Source organism: Homarus americanus, unplaced genomic scaffold (assembly GCF_018991925.1).
Source record: "Homarus americanus isolate GMGI-L3 unplaced genomic scaffold, GMGI_Hamer_2.0 scaffold2539, whole genome shotgun sequence".
Taxonomy (NCBI): domain Eukaryota; kingdom Metazoa; phylum Arthropoda; class Malacostraca; order Decapoda; family Nephropidae; genus Homarus; species Homarus americanus.
This window is the reverse complement of record NW_024725489.1, coordinates 1727384-1751096: the sequence shown is the minus strand read 5'-3', so window position 1 is coordinate 1751096 and position 23713 is coordinate 1727384. Positions and strand designations below refer to the sequence as shown.

The 23713-nt window shown below is 44.9% G+C and overlaps 1 protein-coding gene across 3 annotated transcripts in view; it reads right to left on the bottom strand.

Moving 5' to 3' along the window:
- The window catches only part of LOC121864952 (POU domain protein 2-like), a 71491-nt gene that overhangs the window by 11065 nt on the left and 36713 nt on the right, over positions 1–23713 (bottom strand). For 2 of the 3 annotated variants that reach the window (XM_042364170.1, XM_042364172.1), the window contains exons 3-4: positions 19635–19676; positions 165–484 (exon numbers count right to left, since the gene is read on the bottom strand). In XM_042364170.1, the coding sequence (XP_042220104.1) occupies positions 165–484; positions 19635–19676 (362 nt within the window). The remainder of the gene's footprint in view (positions 1–164; positions 485–19634; positions 19677–23713) is intronic. The other variant, XM_042364171.1, reaches the window with a different exon arrangement.

The following is a 23713-nucleotide window of genomic DNA, read 5'->3' as shown; positions in this document are numbered from 1 at the left end:
ATTAATTTAATATTTTTGTAATGACAAAAAATCACAGAAAAGGCACAATTTTGGTTAGGTTAGGTGACGCTTGCCTACAGTAGATACATTCTTAACAAGTAAGTCAGGGAAATTTAACTCCTACGCTCTTTTCCACTAAGCCAGAGTGACCCTTGCTGACTTACCAGATTAATAACTGGGTGAAAATGTCTGGGAGCTGGCGGCAGCTGCATGGGCGCGTGGGGGGCGTGTGTCTGGACGAGCCCGACAGGCGTGGGTGTGCGTGGGCGCGCGGTGGGCGTGGTTAGGTCAGCCGAGGAGGACGAGGTGTTGTTAGTGATGGTAGGCGGGGTGCCGTCCATGGAATCATCGAGGTGGTGGTGGTGGTCATCAAGGGTGGTGTTGTGGTGGTGGTGGTGATGATGGTGATGGTCGTGGAGGCCGCCATCACTACCACAGTCGCTGACCACGTCTTCTCTCTCACACCCGTTCACGCTGTTGCCCTCTGCCGGAAAAAAAAATACTCTCACTTAACATCAAAACACATCACAACAACAGAAGCAACAACCCTCTCTTCCTCTTTCTCCATTTCGAATCCCCAATTACTTCGACTACGGGTTAGAGAAAGGATTTTGGAATATTTTATTATAATTAAAATAATAAATATATACACAAAACACACAGACTACCCATAAAATATACTTAAAACTGTTGCTAAGTGACAACACGGCCCAGATCTCCATTCCTTAAACATAAGTTACCCAGAACAGTTTATACAGTAGTGTAAACTCAACGTAGATTAAACACCTTACATACAGCACACAATTCATTCATGCCAATATACATAATTTATATGTTTGAGATACAATACATATAATTCATACATGTTACAACAATATACACACAACTCATATATTTTACAGACAACACACAATTTATCCACATCACATTCAGCCACATGTGCGCAGCAAACACACCACAGGCACAGTACAGGTGTAGATGGGGAATACATAGCCAGGTACAGAAACAAGATACAAAAAACGGTTCAGGTGCAAAAAACATACACAGATACAGGTAGATACAGGTACAGTACAGGTAACATAAACACCACACATAACCAAACCACGTCATTAAACACCCAGCTTGCAAACAAAAGAGCAGAGGCGAAAATACACACACACACACACAAATACCAACAGAGGAATTAAATGATATTTTGCAGTCGAAACATCTCAACCAAACACCATTAAATTAAACCATTACCTCCCCTTCTCATGACCCGTACCCCTCTATACCCCCCCCAGCTGTAATTAATTAATACACGGTGTGTTTAAAGGTCACTCTAGAGTAGTTTGAAAGGTGAACTGGTAGGTAAGGTCACGCCTCTTTCAACTATGGTGTCCTGGTACTTAATGGTAGGTTGGTTCTTAATGGTCTTAATATACCACACTGTAGTCAACACAAGAGGTGTGATACAGGTAGATAATTAAGGTGTAACTACAGGTAGACACGTGGCAGGCATAAGGGAGGGAAGTAGGGAGAGGCGTGGACGGAGAGGGGGGAAGGGAGGTTGAGGGGGGGATTGAAGGAGGGAGGGACTGAACGGGTGCGCGCGTGTGTGTGTGTGGGAGGGCAGATGACTTCTCAACACTCTCAAACTGTTGGTAGGGATCAACAAATCCACAGCACAGTTGCCACCGACTTTAGTTGTTGCACACAGTTAGTTTGCCGCAGTTGCATGAATTTCCCCTGATTACATCGTCAATAAGTAATGGGATTCACTGGTCAGCACAAAGAGATCCTGACCTCCCCTGTGTAAACTTTATTTCTAACTATTTTATTCGTCTTTTTTTTATTATGGAAACGAAAGTAGTGTTGTTATTGTTGTATAGAGGTTAGAATGACGTCACAGGATGGAATCGATTTTAATGGGATTCAATCCTTTATATTTTTTGTTTCAACTCTTATATCGGACGTTTGGATCTCACTTAAAGATGAGTCTCTTGAACATTACCTGATGCTTAATTATTACCTCCTGGGTAACCACTCAAACAGGTGTGACGTCCACGTGTGTGTGGGAGAGGGGGGGGAGGCGACGGTGCACCATTATAGGGGTCTAAGGTACCATAAGGTCGAAACTCTTACTTTTGTGTACGCCTTCGTGATGAATTCTCCTTATTCTGGGTTAGATAGTGTTAAGCCACGGGGCGCCATTCAGTGCAGTAACGTACACACACACACACACAATACTCCTTGCTGAACGGTCGACCTTTCATGATTAACTGATGAGTGTGTTGTCATTAGTTAGTGAGAAGTCACGGTAAACACACCTGGTTAGTAACGTCACGGTAAACACACCTGGTTAGTGACGTCACGGTAAACACACCTGGTTAGTGACGTCACGGTAAACACACCTGGTTAGTGACGTCACGGTAAACACACCTGGTTAGTGACGTCAAGGTAAACACACTTGGTTAGTGACGTCACGGTAAACACACCTGGTTAGTGACGTCACGGTAAACAAACACTCTATTAAACATTCAAACATAAAACAACTAATCAAGCAAACATTAAAATAAACAAAAACAATCAAAGATTTACACATCCAACCTAATACTAAAGCACACAAATTTTTTACAAACACACACACCCACCTAACCAATCAACCAACCACACAAAAATTAACAAACAAACAAACCTAACCAAACAAGCAAGCAACTGATGTTTACATTTATTCTATTATTATTCATATTATTTTCTGCCTCTTTTTATACTTTCTCTCTCTCTCTACCCTGGCCAGTAGGGAGAAGCAGTCAGGTGTATGAATGAGAATACTGTACAGGTGTTTCTGCAGCCCTTCTCATGTCAACGCGCGCACGCACACACACACACACACACACACACACACACACACACACACACACACACACACCAGCATGGACATATATGCACAGGCAGCACGTACATAGTAAATACACACACACACACACACACACACACACACACACACACACACACACACACACACACACACACACACATATCACCACAATCACATTTCACCACAACACTGTCACCCTATTACCACCATCACCACACCAACACCTCCCCTCCCCCTCCCCTCACACCACAAGTTGTCCTCCCCTACAACACGACAGGCTCACCACCTTGACGACCCCTGCACCCCTCCTGAAGGCGTTATCAGGAGGGTGTGGGATGACCTAATTTTGTGTTATCCGGCCGTGTGTTGCTGGTCAGGATTTCAATTTGGTGTTATCACTGAGGGCAAGAGGAGCCAGAAATGACCAAAGGGGAGGGAGGGAGAGATGGGAGGAGGGAGGGAGAAATGGGGAAGGTGGGGGGTTGTGACTGCGACAATACGATGACTCTCTCTCTCTCTCTCTCTCTCTCTCTCTCTCTCTCTCATTTCCTCTCCCAGCGCTGGCTACTTGTCACGGGAGGTAGAAGGAAGAGAGATAATGAAGGAGGGAAGGAAGGGGAGAAAGAAGTGGGGGGGATATATTTGGTGAGAGAAAGAGGAAAGAAAGAGGAAGAAGAGGGTAACGGAAGACCTAACACCCCTCCTGCCCCTCCCTAGGAAGTGAGGAAAGGGGGGGGAGATAAGACGATCTTGACGCTTCGTTTTATCTCACCAGTTGATAATACCGACCACTACACAAAAGTGGGCGGGGTGAGTGTGGGTGGGCGGGCGTGTACGTGGGTGGACGGAAGTGTGTGTGGGGGGTGGTGTAGATGGGCAGGAGTGTGTGTGTGTGTTTGTTGGTAAGCGGGCGTGATAATAACACAACAAATACATCTACAGGTAAGGAACACAATAGTACTATATAACAAGAAACAACTGACAAAGAAACACAAACAAATACAATACCTGCAAAATATGGAAGGTGAGGGAGGGAGGGAGGAGGAGGAGGGAGGAGGGAGGGAGGAGGGAGGGTATTTCTCCCCCCACCCCGTAAGATCATCTCACTACCATCTTCACTCTGACTGAAATCACCCAATTTGTATGCAGTATTCCAGCCGACCGACTTGTACACACACGCACACAAGCACGCACATAGACATATACCTACACGCATATCTACATACATACAAACATACATACGAGTACACATGAACAAACAAATCTGACCGCATGCACTAAGTATAAAAGTAAATTCTAAAATAAAAATTACTATTACTACTACCACTACCACCACCACCACTACTACTACTACTACTACCACCACCACTACTACTACTACTATAGCCACCATTACTACTACCACTATTATTACTTCACTTGAACGAAAGCAAACAAGGGTAGTTAAGAATTAGCCATCGTCTCCGTTAGTGCCGAGTGCCTGACGAGTATGGGCCGGGGGTGCAACGAGGAGCCCAGAGCGAGAGCGGGCCAGGGGCGTGGGAGAAGAATTATTCCCCTCTAACGTCGCCAAAAATAAGTGATTGGTGGATTGTCTTGGGTGTGTTGTTGTTATGTGCAAACTTTATTCTGTGTGTTGCATCCTTGTTTCCTTCTTGGCTCCTCCTTTTCTTCCTTTCCTTCTTCTTTCTCCCACTCATACCACTTGGTTCTCCCTCTATTCCCCTCCCATTTCCATCCCCTTTGATATTTTTCTCTCCCCTCTTATCCCTCCTCCCTCTTAACCTCCCCTCTCCATCTAACCTTCCCCTCCTCTCATCTTCCCTCCCCACCAACATCCTCCCTTACTGTCTCATCTTTCCTGTCTCTTCTCCCCACCTATATACATCCTCCCCTGCTGTCTCATCTCCCCTCCCCTCCCCGCCCTGGTCGCCGCCTGAGGGGACACGCCTGACCAAGGGTCCCCTCACTCACTCACATACATTTTCATACATTTATATTCAACTTTTTGATATTCAAATGACTTTTTTGGATTACATCAACTTGAGGATCTTTCTACCATGAACCGGCTGTCAACACTTGTTTTTATTTTCATGTACGGTGTTTGTTATTATTGTTGTTGTTATTATTATTTTATATGTAGTAGTAAAAGTAGACTTAACCTAACCTTACCCAACTTAACATACCCTAATCTAACCCAACCTAATATAACCTAACCTAACCCAACTTAACAAAACCTAATCTAACCCCTCCCCTTGTGTAGAGTTAGGTCAGTTAATCTTTGCGTGATCCAAGACCCATTCGCATCACACAACCCACCATCACCATAAACGTGGGGAGGAAAAACAAAACAAAACATCTTAAACGAAATGACAAAAGACATAAGATTTTCACTTAAAGTTGCAATTTGTAAGGGAGCCACTGAACCACGGTGAAGGAGGCCAGGCGGGAGTCTTGGTTGAAGTGTGTGCCGGGAGGAGCTCTTCTCTAAACTACCAAGACAAGTTTTTAAGATAGTGACGAAGGGAGTACCGCAAGGTGAGAGTCCCTCGGTGTTTGTTTAGGGATTCTAGTTTTTGTATTTGTAATGATAATATGGATGGATTTGGGTATTTTTATTGAAAAAATTTAGTCAGAAATAGAGAAGGAGGAGGTTGAGGGAATTAGGAGGAAGAAAAATAAAGAGAAGGGCGGAGAATAGGAATAAGAGAAGAGAATGGAGAGTGAAGGGGGAAGAGAGAGGGGAGAAGGGTGAAGAATAAGGAGGAAATGAAAAGAAAGGAGTAATAGAAGAGGTTAAAAAGAGGAGAAAGAGAACAAGAAGAAATAGTAGAGAGGAGAAATAGAAGAAAAGGACGAAAAGAGGAATGAGAAGAATGAAGAGGAAAGCGAGGAAGAGAAGTGGGGAAGAGAGGCAAGAGGAAGATGACAAAGAAGGAAGAAGAAAAACAAAAAAGAAGAACAGGAGGAGGTAGAGGAAGAGAAAGGTAGAAAGAGGAAGGACCACCCCCCCCACCCCTCCCAAAGGACCCACCCTGCCCAATATACAGTTCGCCTGGATGGTCAGCTTGGGCGTTTTTCCTCCTGCAACTGAATTATGTATTAAATTCTCTTTCTGTTTACTGAGGCGCCCCCACCCTCCCTCCTGGACACACACACACACACACACACACACACACACACACACACACACACACACACACACACACACACAGACACACACAGGTGTATGGGCATCTCTACTACCTTGCTGGCATCTTCTTCCTGATACAGAAGAGGTGGAGGAGAAGGAAGAGGAGGAGGAGGAAGAGGTGGGTGAATGATCATCTAGTGAGCCTCCACATAACTACACCCCATCTAAGAATCACCCCCCACACGACTCAACTCAACATCCCTCTACTTACCCACCTTTCCTTCCTCACAAGTCAACACCTCCCCCCACCCCCCCACCCCAGTCTTGTGTCTTGTTAACAGCCACCGCCACCACAAGACAGTCAAAGCCCCACACTAACAAGCACAATCAACAACCCCTGGCTCTTTCCAAGGAGAGAGAGAGAGAGAGAGAGAGAGAGAGAGAGAGAGAGAGGACGACATCCATCTGGAAAATATTATGGACGGGCGAGAAAAGAAGAGACATGTGAAAAGAGAGAAGAAAGGGAAGAGGTTGAGAGAGATGTAGGAGGAGGAGAAGAAAGAGGGAGAAACAGAGAGAGAGAGGGAGAGAGAGAGGGAGGGAGGACACCCAACTGGAAAATATTCTGGCCCAACTTGTTTCCCTTTCATAATGCCAGCGGCCGCCTGGAAGGTTTAAAGAGCCGGGAGCTGGAAACTGCCACAAGGTTTTCCAGGGAGGCGGCTGCTGGACCTGGCCTGGACCCCGTCTCTGGAAGTGCCTCAGGGCGACCACCGCTCCTCCCATTATACACTGGAAGACTGACTGACTGACTGACTGACTGGATGACTGACGGAAAGGTTGGAAAATTTACTGACTGGAAGACTGACTGACTGGCTGGATGACTGACTGAATGGTTGGAAATTTGACTGACTGACTGGTAGACTGTCTGACTGACTGACAGGTACACTGGGTAACTGCCTGACTGACTGACTAGTAGACTGTCTGACTGACTGACAGGTACACTGGGTAACTGCCTGACTGACTGACTGGTAGACTGGATGACTGACTGATTGAGCCAGGGTTTCCTCGGGGTTGCCGCTAGAGGCACTGTGAAGTTGGTCTTAAGTCTTCACCCAAAACAACGTGTAAACAGCTGAGTCTCAGGTCAAACAAATCGTCATTCTTTTACATCATCATTCTATAACACGAATCATCATTCTTATACCGCATCATTCACTCACGTACCTCATCATTCTATCATTCTCATACCGCAATCATTCTTCTCCTGGATGTTGAGACAAGCCGCCAGGGGTCATGACAAATCTCTTCCAACATAGATGATTTTATGACTCCACGTTGTTACTTTGTCCAATGTGTATTCAATCTTCCTTTCTGGGTTTGAGAGTAAGTTGTTGTGGTTGTTGTGGTGGTTGTTGTGGTTGTTGTTGTGGTTGTTGTGGTTGTTTTTGGTGTGGTGGTGGTTGTTTTTGGTGTGGTGGTTTACATACCCATCCGTCTCTGTTTTTACACCTGCATGGACAGTAAAGTTTGTTTTGATGGTCTGTCGACAAGTTTGGTCTCTGAGATGAACTTATGACTTCTGACGCAGCTGACTGGAACAACTGAATAACAGCGAGAGAGCAGTCTCCCACGTTTGGTGGTTGTCAACAAGGAATCAATCTGCTGGCGTCCTCTGTCCACCACTAACAGGGGAAGGAGTCAGAGATAGGGGGGGTTAAGGGGAGACTCTGGATGGAAGAAGGGGAAGAGGAGGAAGAAGAAGAGGAGGAGGAGGAGGAAGAGAAGGCGAGGGGGGGCGGAGGAAATGTGATGGAAAAAGTTTTATATTCCTTACGCAGGAGAGGGACATTGGAGTACGCGGGTGTTTGTTGTTGTGGTGGTCAGAGGCTGTGTTGAGAATCCGCCTCGAGACGGATAGCGCTACACAAACGGTCCCCTACGAGGAGCCCGCGTCAGCTGTGTTCTGGCCACCCCCCACAAGTTTTTTTATTCCCTTATTTCTTTCATTCTTTCTCTTCCTTTTATTCGTATTATTCTTTATTTTCCTGTTTCTATCTGTTTCCGAGTTATTGCCGTTTATGTATTATTCTCTTTCGTGTTTATTTTCTCCGTGAATACATGATGGATACGAGTTTAAGAATGAGTCATAGCGTGTACACAAAACCGCACTTACAGACGCACATACACATATATACACAATCTCACCCTCTACACACACACACATACATACATATACACTCATGCTCATACACAAACACACACACATACACATCCCCCCCATCATTGTCCCCCACCCTCCCCCTCACTGCCCCCCTCTCCCCTCACACATCATCTCAGTACAGATAATCCCGGAAAGTATTATAAGAGCACGTACTTCTATCTCTCTTATCCCCTCTCTCTCTCTCTCTCTCTCTCTTTCCCCTCAGTCACGTTACCCTCACCTGTGACGTCACGGCTGCCCTCTCTACGTCACCACATTGTTCTTCCATTATTTGTGATATAATATTGTTTTATTGATATATTTCACCTCTCTCTCTCTCTCTCTCTCTCTCTCTCTCTCTCTCTCTCTCTATATATATATCCACACAAACGAGAGCTGTTCCTAAAGACCACGATGCCATGAATGTTATAGAAAACGGGTTACTGAATCTATTTTTTGGGATGAGTTAAAGAAAATGGAGAGAGGGTGTACCAAGGGATAAACTAATGGCGTGAAAATTGTCCTAAGAGACCAATAGATGGCGCACTGGGTCGTGGGAATATGAAGGGGTGAGGTGTGAGGGGTTGAGGTGTGAGGGGGATGAGGTGTGAGGGGTGATGTGTAAGGGGGTGAGGTGTGAGGGGGATGAGGTGTGAGGGGGATGAGGTGTGAGGGGGATGAGGTGTGAGGGATGAAGTGTGAGGGGGATGAGGTGTGAGGAGAGGGGTGAAAGGTTCGTATCAGCGAGGTGAAGAAGATGGATGATACAGGTGACCTAAACCCTGTGAGGACTCAAGTCATAAGAGGATTCAATACTGTATCCTACCCCCTTACAGTACACTACAGCACTTAAGTTACTGTATTAACGAGTTTGTCAATTATGTACCCGAGTAAACCAATGTAAAATGTGTTAAGGAGTCATTATCATGTATTACTGTGGACGGTTATTACAGTATTATGAACAGAAATACAGAATACAGTATGAGATAAAACTGTAATGGATTTGTGTCATTGTAACCAGATAACTTCATACTCTGGGATCCACTGAGAGAGCCCACCTCCCCCTTCCTCTCCGTCTCTCTCTCTCTCCCTCGTCCTCCTCACCCGCCCACCCGCTGCCCACTGATTACGTCGCCAGGCTTATTGATAATATATTGATTGGTCGCTAATTTCCCCCGGCGACCACAGATGGCAGCACCTCACTCACCCGCCCACACAAAGACCCGCCAGAGTTAAGGTCACGTTAATAGCTGGTGCTGCAGATACTGACGACACACTCCCTTTGTCGCGACCCCAAGCCAGGTCAACAGGGATGACTCCTCACTACTCACACACACACACACACACAGTCTCCCCTCCTCAGACCTCACACTGCCGACGACACCTCACAATCCCAAGTCGCATTACAAGTACTCACGAGGGGTAAAAGTATGAGTGAGGAATGGAAGGAGGGGGGGGTAGGTCTTTTACTCAAGGATGGGGGGGGGTGGTAGGACTATTTGTACTCAAGAGGATTCAGTTCTAAGAGGCGGTGGTCTTTCTACTCAGGGGAAGAAGGGGATGGGTGAGGGGGCGGTGTTCTGATTAATGGTGGATAAAGTCTTAGTACTCAAGGGGTTAAATCTTCGTTGTACTCAAAGCGGTTTTAAGACTTAGTACTCAAGGTTGTAAGACTCAAGAGGATATAGTGTTAAGTTAGGTTAGGTTAGCTTTAAATTAATGTTATATTAGATTAAATTAATGTTAGGTTAGGTTAGGTTAGACTAGGCTGTTCGTTCAATCATCAGGTGTAATTAGCGAGGGTGCCCAAACTTCAGGTGGTCCCAGTACAGTACACATACATAAATAATACTAATAATAACCAAGACAGCGGCGCCCCAACAAATATATATTACACAGTCACACGACCCCCTCTGACGGCCGCCCCAGGAAGCTCATTTGTTGTTCCCGCCTCCTGCTGCCTTCCTGGCCTGTCCCCTCCTGATGGTGACGTCCTGGCAGCCTCCTGAAGGTGACGTCCTGGGTGCCTCCTGATCTGTCGCATCTTTCATTAGCTCTCCTCTCCTCCCTGTTACACCTTTCGTTAGTCCCCTCTCCCTTCCTCCCTCCCTCTACCACTATCCTCCTTCTACTCTTGTTACCTATCCCTGGCCTGAACTATCCTTCACTAGCCACAGAGGATGACCACAATGCTACCCTCTCTCCCCTATCACCACCGCAAAGGTCAACCCGGCGTCAAAAGTGCAGTGACGAGATGATGATGGTAATGGAGAGAGAGAGAGAGAGAGATTAACTTCGGTCTTCAGTAATGATCAGAATTCTAACTTTTGTTTTTGGCTACAATAACAAGTGACAATAGAAGACGTCCACACACACACACACACACACACACACACACACACACACACACACACTGGTGACCTGGGTTCCTCCTGCACCTTCCCCCTCCCAGGTACGTTGCAGCACCCTCAGGTTGTTACCAGGTAACTCCTGCTGGGGGGAGGGAGGTTGTGTTACCTGCCATATTAGTTTGTCTATCTGTCTGTCTCTCTTTGTTTTTGTCTTCTCTCATCTTCTCTCTCTATTTCCTCTCGTGAAAGGAAGAAGGGAAGACGTGTGGGAAGGAAGGAGTGAAAGAAGCAGGAAGGGAGGAGGGAGGGAGGGAGGAAGGAAGGGCGTGAAGGAGGGAGGACAATTCAGAGGTGTCAAGTTTACCCTTTACCTTAATTGGGTATCGTCAGGCGGGTCCTTGTCCAGGTGTGTTTAGGGGAGGGAGTGCAGGGAAGGAGGGGTGTAAATTGCATTGACACTAATTCGTTATCATTCTAATGCATTTTTATTATTGTCATTATCATCATTATTATTAATCTCTCTCTCGCTCTCATTTTAACTACATTCTATCCCTTTCTCTCGCTCTTTATTTCGATCGCTTTCTTTCTTTATTTATTTATCTATATATGTGTATCTAATCTTTCTCTGACTTAACTTCCCGCGTGCGATAATTTAACCTGTTGAGTACGATAACTTAACCCCTTGCGTACGATAACATTCTCCTCCGTACGAGTTTATAAACCTTTTCGAATATCAACACAGCCACTGGAAACCTCTTCTACGACAACTTAAACCTTCAGAACATAAAAACAATGGCGGTAACGGTGTAAGGTAGTGGTGTAAGGGAGCCGTGTGTGTGTAGTGGCGTCAGGTCGACACACTCCAGCGGCGGCTTTCACAACGATCTCAAACGCAAGCCGCCATAAAGACTAATTCACTTAATTACCCTATCGTTTTCCACCGCGCCTAGGCCTACGGGGGAGATGATATCGTCATTATTTGGTTTGTAATTTCACAGGCCGTCGAGTTAACACGCCGCTGAATGGTGATCCCGTGCAAAAAATTGTGTAATCCTGTCAGGCGTCGTTTCCCCAATGGCCCTGCGCTTACACCCTTTTTTTTGCCTCTTCCTCTCGCGACAAATCATTACTACATCCGATTTTTCACGAGATTACGTCTAAAAAAATCATCTGAAACCAATTAACACCTATTTCTTAAAGCCATAAAAGAACTACATCTCAATTCATCGTCGTCTGGCAGCGGTAGTGTACGATGCCGGGACGCTGATGTACAGGTTGTCGTACCGCATGCTAGGAGGGGGAGAGAGTGAGGGAGGGAGGGAGGGAAGGGTAGAGCTCTCCTGCCAAACCCTTTTATGATATCATTTTTTTGTCGCGTGTTGGTGATGTAAAGTGAGGGGTAATGGGAGGCTCGTAATCGCGGCTTTTGTCACGGTAATAGGCCGGGGTCGTGCACCACAGCTTCCAAGCATATTGTTCGCCGCGCCCATCCTCTAGAAGGGATTAAAAAAAAAAAAGAATAGACAGAGGGGGATTGAATACTCTTTGTGTAGTGGAGTCTGGACCACCGCCGCACTGGACACGTACTTATTAATCTCTGATGGAGTTAGTGGCTTTTGTGTCACTTATTCACAGAAATACACAGACAGACAGACTTGTGTATTACTGATAAAAATAGACATATATACAAACACATATAAATTACAAACCCTTATTGATGTGGTATATGTTATTACTGATATAAATACACAAATGAATACATACATACATACATACATACATGCCCTACAATAATACAGGCAAGTAATATAACCATACACACACAAGACATACAGACAACCATACAAGGAAGCCATACCGGTACACATCTAAACAAAAGCCGCCAATAAGGTTTCTAACTTAGCCTCTCTACCGGTATGTCTCCATGACCGGTACTGGTAATACAACGGCTTCTAGTACCGGTGTATGACGGGACGAAATGATTACCGGTAATATAAAAGCTTCTAGTACCGGTGTATAAAGGAACGAAAAGGTTACCGGTAATATAGAAGATTCTAATACCGGGGTAATGTACGAGTACCGATAATGTTATAGATTGACAGGTGCTGTTAAAATGTATATACTGATCAACTGGTACTGGTAAATTTGTATTGGCAGTAAGTACCGGTAAATTTGTAGTAAGTACCAGTGAAATTATATTGTTTAAGTACCGGTAAAGCGATCAAATAAGTACTGGTAAATTTGCCATGGAGAAGTACAGATAAAATGCATTGTTTAAGTACCGGTAAAGCGATCAACTAAGTACTGGTAAATATAGAAAATTACCGTAGTTTTAAGTTACAAAATACACAACTGCCGGCGAAGCGTTCTACCGGTAAAATACATATCCGACAAGTGCATGTACCGACAACAAATGCATTACCGTCAATATAATGAAATGACGTCAGCTGTAACAAGATGACGATGCTACAGCCATTTGAAAAATAATACATAAACTTCTTCTGAAATAATGCCATTTTAGTATAACTTAAATAATAGAAAAATACAAAAAATACAAGATTTCTGTTATTTTAACCTTACTAAAAATACAAAATAAATACCAACGAACTACAAGCTAATTTACTTTTCGACTTGGGGTAATTTATTTTGTCTAATATATTCTACAAGCATAAAACTATTCCTCTACATTATTTCATTTTTCGTATAATAATATAAACCGTAAATAAGAATATAAAAAAGCCTATTTCCAGACACACTAACAAGGCCTATGTGCCAGTCGAGTGCGCCCCCCCCCTCCTCTATCGACGCCATAACGGGCATAAAAAACTAATATTGTGACATCATGATAAAAGGACTGCCTGCCATTTTTATCAATTGGAAAGCTGTTAGCGGCTTGTTTTAGAGGATCAAATGACACTGCCGACACCCGACCGCGCTCCCATACTGTCATCTATATTTCAATTAATCCATCTCCCAACCGACGCATTAATACCTTTAGGCTTTCGTTAAACGACGGTAATATAAGGGGTAAATAGGTACCCCATTCACAGTAAACTAGCCATTAATGGGTGATAAAAAAGTGGTTAAAAATGGGGAAATAGTTTAGTGTTCTTTGTGTTTTGGCATCCGAGCAGAGGAGGATCGATAGGAGAAACAAAGGCAATGTTGAGAGGCGGGTAACACGGGGTGGATGGACCCACAATTATGGCTCTATAAACACACGCTGGGCCTCGCGCGCCTCCACATACACACTAATTTAATCAATTATCCCTTAAATTTTTACATATCTAGGTAAGGTATCAGTTAATGCCAAGGTCATGTAAAAATGTGGTACTATCGGGGTTTGCTGAAGCGATCGATAAAAATTATCGAAATCTATAAAACTGGAGTTAAATTCTTCTCTTTTTTTTGTAGAGAAGACATGAAGGTTAGGGGTACACAGGTGGATCTTCACCAGTAAATGAATATCTTAAGTTTATTGTAATTTTATATATATTCCATATGTAGTTTAACGCCTAAGGATGTTGTCTAGACACATTACACAGGATGAGCCAGAAGCATAAACCTTATCTTGTAAAAGGCACACAGCAGCGGCCATGCCAACGTCTGCACCGCGAGGAGTGACTAATATTTTCCAGGAGACGAGAGCGAGATGAAGTGTGGGAGGCCAGCCAGGCCAGGCTCGTTCATTCCCAAGATGGACGGCGATGTACTCAACACAGATCGCTACCATCCGAAAAAACAACAAACTACTGAATCAAATTTCCTTTCCATTATACTAAATTATCCTAATAAGGATTCGGTTGGCTTAATGCTTCTTAATAATTCAACTGGTGGTAGTTTAATGGCGTCCTTGTTCTTCTTGGGGGAAAAAACACAACCCAGGATGCCGCCGTCCCCGCCCGCCCGGTGCTGCCATCTGTCGCCGCCATGCAGAACCTCCCACCCTCCCCGAGGCTCCCGAAGGACACCTACTCCACCAACCATCCTTTCGCACGACATCTTCACCCCTCGGCCTTCCTGAAGGAGTTTTAGAAAGGCTTATACGACCTAGAGGTGTAAGGTGGATCGTCCCAGAGCTCGTAAAAGCAACACGGAAGTTGGGGTCGAGTTCACTCTTGCGTAACACCGAGATAAACAATACGTTATTACCTTACAGCCCCCAAAATGCCCAGCCGTACCAACGTAAATTTTCAACGCGAGAAGCAGCGAGTTACTACAAACCTCTTGATATACTGACCACACAGAGAAGACTCATTACAAATACCAGATTATACCACTCATTTATGGCGTAGAAATTAGTCTCTTAAGGAGTGAGTGATGGGTGTAGGGGCAGGAGAGGCCATCTTTAACGCCCCTGGATAAGACTAAGGTACGGACTGACCACACCCAGAGCTGTACACACTAACACAAGAAGGTGTGGCCGGGTGTTGAGGCCCAACAAGTGTCCCGGGAGGTGGAGGTGGGCCACTTGGAGCGGCCCTGGTCAGCAGGAGTGGCCCGGCAGCAGGCCACAATGAGCGGGTTGCTACTGATGTACAACACGTGATAACAGGTATTACCCGGCCCGACACCTGAGCCACCACGGGACATGTCTGCCCGCCGACACCACTACCTACACCGGGAACACCGGTAGCGGTAGTCACTCCACCGGTAGCATCCAAAACACTCCCGGTAGCGACATTATTAGTAGAGAAAGCACAGGTAACACCCGGTAGCATCACTTAGTGGTAGCAGCATCACCGGTAGCTCCACCAGTAGCCCACCCGGTAGCACTAGTGGCCGTAGCAGCATCACCGATAGCCCGCCCGGTAGCAGTGGTAGCTCTGCTGGCAGCACGCAAAGCCACTTACCAATACTACAACAGTAGCTAAAAGTACCACCGGTAGCTCAATTCACAGCAACACCAGTACAGTACCAGTAACAGCACCGGTACCTTGTGAACAACGGCGTCAGTTGGTGCAACATTCATCAGCTGTTCTAATAATACCGGTAGTAAACACTGCTGCTGCTGCTACGAGTATAGTGAAGCGGGTATTGGCGTAAGACCTGCACCACAGAGGAACATGACCACTACCACAGCGCCACAACACTTCATCTACCGCAACTCTACCACATAACCACACGATGCAACCTTCCACACGGCTGGTCCGACCTTCCCTGGGAGGAGAGGAAGAAGAGGAGGACTGGACCGGAGGAAGATGTAGAGGATGAGGAGGCGGAGGAGAGAAGAATGAACATAAGGATTGGAGGATGGCGTGGTGGGGGAGGAGGGGAGGGGGAGGAAGGTAGCCACGCCCACACCATCAGGCGGCTACTGTCATCACCACCACCACCATCGCCTCAAGTCATCATACCTCTCTACTCGGGCACGCCACCACACGCCTTCACCACGCCTGCCTGTTTACTACTACTACTACTACTACTACTACTACTAGTTTCTACTTTTACTACTACTACTAATCGTATTATCGTTATTGTACACACACACACACACACATACCGGGATGGTTGGGACCTACTGCTTACTAATCAAACACACACACACACGCACATCGACACATTTACCTACACAAGATACTGAATGGAAATTACCTATTAACAATTAATCACACACACACACACACACACAGACACACACACACACACACACACAGAGTAGGACTTACTTATTGATAATTAAACATTGAGAGGGTGGGTGTGTGTACAATAAATTACTACTCCATTACTCCACACAACCAGGGGGTGACCACACTGCCTTTATAATCACCTCTTTCATTAACTCTCTAATTACCTCAAAGGGTAAGGGGGGTGATGGGTATTATAAGGGGAGAAGGTGAGTACTGATAGCTTCACATGACTTTAAAATATACAAACAGGAATTTAAAACACACACACACACAAAGACAACACACACACACACACACACATACACCCACCCACACACACACACACGCACACTATTACACAGAATACAACAGGACCTTAAACACACATCTCCTGGTTCAAACACACCTTAAAACACACACACACACACACACACACACACGACTACACCTGTGTCCGGGGAAATGATTGGGGTGTTTTGTCATCGTACCTGTACACGGGAACACCTTATCCGGGAGGACTGCCTGGAAACGATTAAATGTGTGTGTGTGTGTGTGTGTGTGTGATGTCTTTGAGTGTATATGCAAACGAGAGAAAAAATATTATTGACTGCGTTCCTGTCCGTGCCATAAAAACACACACACACACACACATACACACACACACACACACACACACACACACACGCCGCCACCATAAGAATAATAATAGATTGAATATGAAATTTAATATACATGAATAATAAGCAAGAGTAAGTTTCATCCACCCTATTAATGCTCTACCCCCCGTACCTACCACCACCCCACCTAACCCCGGCTAGCAGGACCCCCGCTTGGCTGTGTTTGAGACCCCCCGCCCTGACCTCAGATGATCTAGAAATTACAGTCAATAAATTTCAATCTCTATTATACACCCGTCGGCCTCGGCATATAGATAACCTCACAATATGTATAATTGTTGGTGTATGTGTGTATGTGTGTGTGTGTGTGTGTTTTCTTTTGGGTATATATGTATAATGTATGATGGAGTGGAGGAGGGTTGGTCACTGTGCTAGACCCATTTTCCCTTGATGGATGATCGTCGCGTTTTCTTTGGTAGATTTGTAACTTGTGAAGAGAAAATGCCAAATTGTTCACACACACACACAGCATTAGAGAGAGAGAGAGAGAGAGACATGCGCAGTAGCCACCCATTTTGATTCTCCACGGCGCAGTTTGTTTACATATTCAGGTCGCGAGCTTCTCAACACACAGACGCAGAATTAATCACTATTTTGGTGGTGTAGAATATTCATGGGGGCTCAAACACCGTGCCGGCGGGGGGTTACATATGTGTATGCACACTCTCATACATACATATACATACATACATACATAGATACACATGAATTATACAACGTAAATATACAGTATATATACTGTATATGTCATACAAACAAGGCTGCTTACTACCTGCCGCCCAGTTTTGTTACGTCAACAAGCATACTAATAACATCTGAGATAATGATTAAGAAGAAGAAGAAGAAGAAGAAGAAGAAGAAGAAGAGACAAGTTAACTGCACGAATTATCAAGTAACCTGACCTGACCTGACCTGACCTGACCTGACCTGACATTGACCTAACCTAACACTAGCAATGCGTCTAGTGTAAACATATTTCACTCTCTTATTTCCCTCCTCAGCTCTTGGTCTCTTAACAGGTCAACTTAAAGATGATGCCCACCGTCAATTGGGTGTACTTAACTACCTATTAACAGGGAATGGGGTTAATGAGCATGAATGAGGTCAGGGTAGTTTTGGGATAGAGGAGAAGGGGTTGACGAGGCGAGGGTAGGGGGTCAAAATAAGGTCAAGTCAGGGTAGTTTTGGGATGGAGGGGGTAATGGTGGGAGGGGAAGGGGGTGATGGTGGGTGGGGGAGAGGGGGTAAGGGGGGGTGGTGGTTCCTGGTGACTTAGATCAATAGATGGCGCGAGTTGGCCACCCACGCCCCCCCCTCCATCCCCCCTCTTAATCACCTCCTAGGCCTATACTTACGTCTGTCTGTCTGTCTGTCTGCTGTAATTACCGTAAAACACTTCAATATGTGACTATTTATAATATACTTCCCCAAAACGTATCTTAAAATATACATAGATATATTTCCATTAATGTGTATATCTGCCTACGGAACATACAACATACATACACTTAAATACAAGTACAAACACACCTAAAACATACACGGAACATTACACACACACACACCCATCTAACACGTACACATACATACACACAAAGCATACACTCACACACTGCCAAGTCTACTAAGAGGATATAATCAGTTCACATAGAGACAGCGCCTCAGATAAACACACAGACAGAGACGAGCCCAGAAACCTAACCTACCCATACCCAGACACGTCTTATAACACAGGAATTGTTTACTGAGAGAGAGAGAGAGAGAGATTTTCGTTTCCTAAGAGAAGTATTGACCGGCGGCTATTTATCTCCTAGCCAGCCGCCAGGGCATATCAGCGTTAATGAAGCGCTTTAGCCAATCTCATCTCATCTTACTAACCTCCCCCGGGCGCGAACCAATCAGGGGGAGCGTTGCATCGGGGCGTAGGCGATGGCTGGCCGGCGGGGTGGGAGGGAGGGAGGGAGGAAGGGAGGTGGAGAAAGGGGGGGTTGGGGGGGGGGGTTAACAGTGCCAGGGTGCCATATAACTTCTCCTCGACGTTTCTTTCTTATCAAAAACGTTTCAACAACTCCTGAGAAACGTTTTTTTTTATTTTATTGTTAACCTTCAATAAACGGTGATATTGTATTGAATTTATTTAGTTTTGTGGGTCATTTTCTCAGGGTGGATTAAGAAGTGGATGAAGTGGATGGAGTGGATAGGGTTAGTCCGGTGGTGGGTAATTTTTTGATGGATTGGGTGTAAGGAAGGAGGTGTTGCCAAGGTGATGGGGTGAGGGGAGGAGGGAACGATTTTAACCCTTTCTGCTCATGGGGTGGAAAGGGAAGGAAGGGGAGGCGTATCAAAGAAAGATTAATAACAACAACATTAGCGTCTTTGCCGCCGCCTCCTCCTCCTCCTCTTCGTCTTCCAGCATCTCTCTCTCTCTCTCTTCTCTCTATTATCTCTCTTTACTGTGTTCTCCTTTGTTCTTTCTTTACCTACTACATTTTTATAGTCTCGCCTACCACCATCCTTACTACTACTTCTACTACTACTACTATTACTACAACTACTACTACTACTACTACTACTACTACTATCATCTGCATCACCACCATCGCCAACAACATCACCACAATTATTACTACCACCATCAAAATAATTTTCGTCACCACCATTACAATCATCACAACAATCATCATCATCACAATCATTATCATCAAAACTATCACATAACAATCACTATCATGACTACACACACACACACACACACCGTACAAGAGGTGAACGCTTAATTAAAAAGAAAGCTTGTCGTTTACCTGTGGTGGGCTTGAGCGCGGCGAGGGCTTCGGCAAACGTACCTGAAGGCAACAAGAGAATGTGAGGGTTAGAACACATGGATAGATAGATAGATAGAGTGCTGACATTAACAACAGTCTCCCCTTAAACTATCGTCGCGTCTCCGTTTTCCCTCGAGCCTCCGTTTTCTTTTCATTTCCCATTTTCTGTAGTTCCAGTTTTCTTTCCAATCCCCCTTCTTTCTTCCCCTATCTTTCCTCACCTCTCCAATCCCCTCTCCCCCTTTCTACCCTACCTTCCCGTTCCCTCCCTACTCTCCCACTCTCTCCTCACCCCCACCTTCTCCTAGCCTTCTCGCCTCCTCCTACCTCTCCCCTCTTCTTCTACCCCCCACAACACGCATTACGTTCCTTCTTTTATATAAACAACTTGCCATTTCCGGTAATCCTGACGGAGGTTTTTAAAGAGTCAGGGAGAGAACTGCGCCAGCCCTCATGTTCCCAGGAGCAGCCTGAGTCAACCTTTCCCATCATTCCCTCGCTTCCCATTATCCCCCATCACTCCTTTCCTTCCTATAACTCCCCATCACTCCCCTACCTCCCCATCATTCCTCCCCTTCCTTCCTATAACTCCCCATCACTCCCTACCTCCCCATCATTCCTCCCCTTCCTTCCTATAACTCCCCATCACTCCCCTACCTCCCCATCATTCCTCCCTTCCTTCCTATAACTCCCTCCCACCTCCCTACCTTCCCACTCCTCCCCTTCCTTCCCATCAATTCTCACCTCCCACTACCCCCCCATCCTTCATCCCCACCATACCCCTGTCGTGAGTAATCAGTTGATATGTATGTATGTATGTATGTATGTATGTATGTATGTATGTATGTATGTAGACCTCAACCACAATATAATCTCCTCTCCTAACTAATGCTAAGTGAAAGGATCCAATTACAGTCTCAGTATAAATTTGACGCCATTATTGTATTCCTCAGTTTTATCGTAAGTCAACCAGTTAAGATAAATTCCAATATCTTCAACTTAGAGGAAATACTTTATCGTAAGAACCTTTTTTTTTGGTCTGTGAATCAGGAAGCCATGAGATTTACCCCCAAGTTTTACAAGGACTTAGGATAAACGCGACTGTATTATGGGTCGACATCTAAGTGCGCGTTATTGGAACATGGAGATGAGATGCCTGAGAGTAGGGAGGGTAAAGCAAAGGTGTTTTAAAAGGACGTAAATAAACAAGAGAGATTTGGGGAGATAAGTGATGTTTTGGGGTGATTGGGGGAGAAATGGGGATGGGGAGATGATAGAATGGGAAGTAAAGTGATGTTTTGAGTGAATAGGGGAGTAATTTCAATGGGTAGGAAGATATAATGAGGAAATGGGGATGTAGAGAGAAGATAAATGAAAAAAATAGGGACGTAGGAAGAATAGAGGTGAGGAAATAAGAATAATGAAAAAAAAGCAACAAGAGATAAAATAAAATGCAGAGGAAGAAGTATCGTAATAACTAAACATAGGAGAGAGAGAGAGAGAGAGAGAGAGAGAGAGAGAGAGAGAGAGAGAGAGAGAGAGAGAGAGAGAGAGAGAGAGAGAGAGAGAGAGAGACGGAAATAATACAAAACAACATAAACAACAAAATAATACACAAATAACAAATACAATAACAACAAACATACAACAGACAACAACAGCAGACAATAACAAAAACACATTAACAAGAAGATACAAGAACCATGTATTAATTACAGAGCACAATACACGTGTGACATTCCCACAAACCCATAAATTACAGAGGATGTAATGTAACGTATGAAATCCACCCCCACCATACAGCGAACCCTTCCCCACCCACCCACAATGCACCTCCACCCACGACCCCCCGCCCACACCCCCCAATAGCGCGACAGTTAAACACGGGTTGAGTTATGTGTATTTTGCATGTGCTAACTCCGTGACCCCTCTATCGCTACGGCTCATCTTAATTGCACCTATTAATGATGGTGTATTCTCCGAGGCTCAGGAGAGTGGAGCAATGAGGCCTTTCTGATGTGTTGGTAAAACGCTATAGTCAATGTAGTAAAGTGGTGGTAAAGTGGTGGAAAAGTGCTATAGTCAATGTAACAAAGTGGTGGTAAAGTGGTGGAAAAGTGCTATAGTCAATGTAGTAAAGTGGTGGTAAAGTGCTATAGTCAATGTAGTAAAGTGCTATAGTCAATGTAACAAAGTGGTGGAAAAGTGGTGGAAAAGTGCTATAGTCAATGTAGTAAAGTGGTGGTAAAGTGTTATAGTCAATGTAGTAAAAAAGTGGTGGAAAAGTGCTATAGTCAATGTAGTAAAGTGGTGGTAAAAGTGCTATAGTCAATGTAACAAAGTGGTGGTAAAGTGGTGGAAAAGTGCTATAGTCAATGTAGTAAAGTGGTGGTAAAGTGCTATAGTCAATGTAGTAAAGTGCTATAGTCAATGTAACAAAGTGGTGGAAAAGTGGTGGAAAAGTGCTATAGTCAATGTAGTAAAGTGGTGGTAAAGTGTTATAGTCAATGTAGTAAAGTGGTGGAAAAGTGCTATAGTCTTAAGTGTTGTAGAGCATGTCAAAACACACACACACACACACACACACACAATATATGTTAATGCCACTTTTTCTAATCAAACTTTTTGTCGTGTTCGCCCGTGCTGGCGAAGTCCAACGCCGGCACATTACAAGTTCTTGGCCCGAGTGGCACTGTATGGGCCAAGTTGTGCCGTGAAGGTGGGGGTTAGGGGGGGGTGGGGGGAAGGAGGGACCCAATTCGGTAGTCGGATTGTTAGGCAAGTTTACTGAAAGCTCAATTACTTACAGCTGTACTAATGGGGCCAAAAGGTTCCTAACAGCCCAATTCGGTAGTTAGGTAGTTTAGCAGTTAGTTACTCATAATGGTCAGCGATGAACGGGGGAATTGCGATCGCCTGTGTGTGTGTGTGTGTGTGTGTATGTGTGTGTGTGTGTGTGTGTGTGTGTATGTGTGTGTGTGTGTGTGTGTGTGTGTGTGTGTGTGTGTGTGTATGTGTGTGTGTATGTGTGTGTGTGTGTGTTTGTGTTAATACGTCTGTAAACAAAATATCTCACTAATAGGTGTTTTGACCGAGGGACCAAAACGAGGTGATATCATTCAGTAACAAGACAGGTCAGAGGTCATCTTGGTATAGGGATGTGTTTAATGCATTATAAATGACATGAGCTTTGTTTAATTGGGTGGTTTATGTGGTACGAGTATTACTACTACTACCACTACCACTATTACCACCACCATCCACTACCACCACCTCTACCACCACCACTACCACCACCTCTAAAATGGTAATGCATTGGACCTAAACAAACAATACAGTATTCTCCCCTCTATCTCTCTCCCCTTCTCTCCCCTCTCTACAATCCCAACGCCCCCCTTCCCAAGACTCCAATTCACTCCCTCTCTCCCTCCCACTCACTCCCTCTCCCCTCCCTACACTCTCACTCACCCTTTCTCTTCCTCACATTCATTCATTCCCTCCCAGCCACAGTCTTACACTCAGTCCCTCTCCCTCCCTCCCATTCAGTCCCTCTCCCTCCCTCCCACTCAGTCCCTCTCCCTCCCTCCCACTCATTCACTCCCTCTCACTCCAGGAAGTTAAGGAGTCACAACCTCTCCTGACCGTCAAACTTTCCCCCTCTGCTCTTACTTTAAATCTTACTTTCTTTTACTACAAAATCTTACTCACTCTCTTTACTTAAATCTTACTTCCTTACTTTAATTCTTACTTACTTACTTACTTAGTTGCTTACTTACTTATTTTACGAAAAGGAAGTGATCGTAAGACACAAACACTGATAGACAGACAGACAGACAGACACATGTGCACAGACAGACAGAAAGACCGGCCAGAAAAGCACACAGACAGACACACAGACATAGACAGACAGACAGACAGACAGACCCTTCCCTTCCCTACAACACAATTAAGTTAAGTATAATGGCGATAGTTTTTTAAGGGAACTAATTAACGGGAGTCGCCCCTTGTCATAGAAAACGACGTGTGTGTATGGAAGAAAACGGAGTGTGATAAAAAAC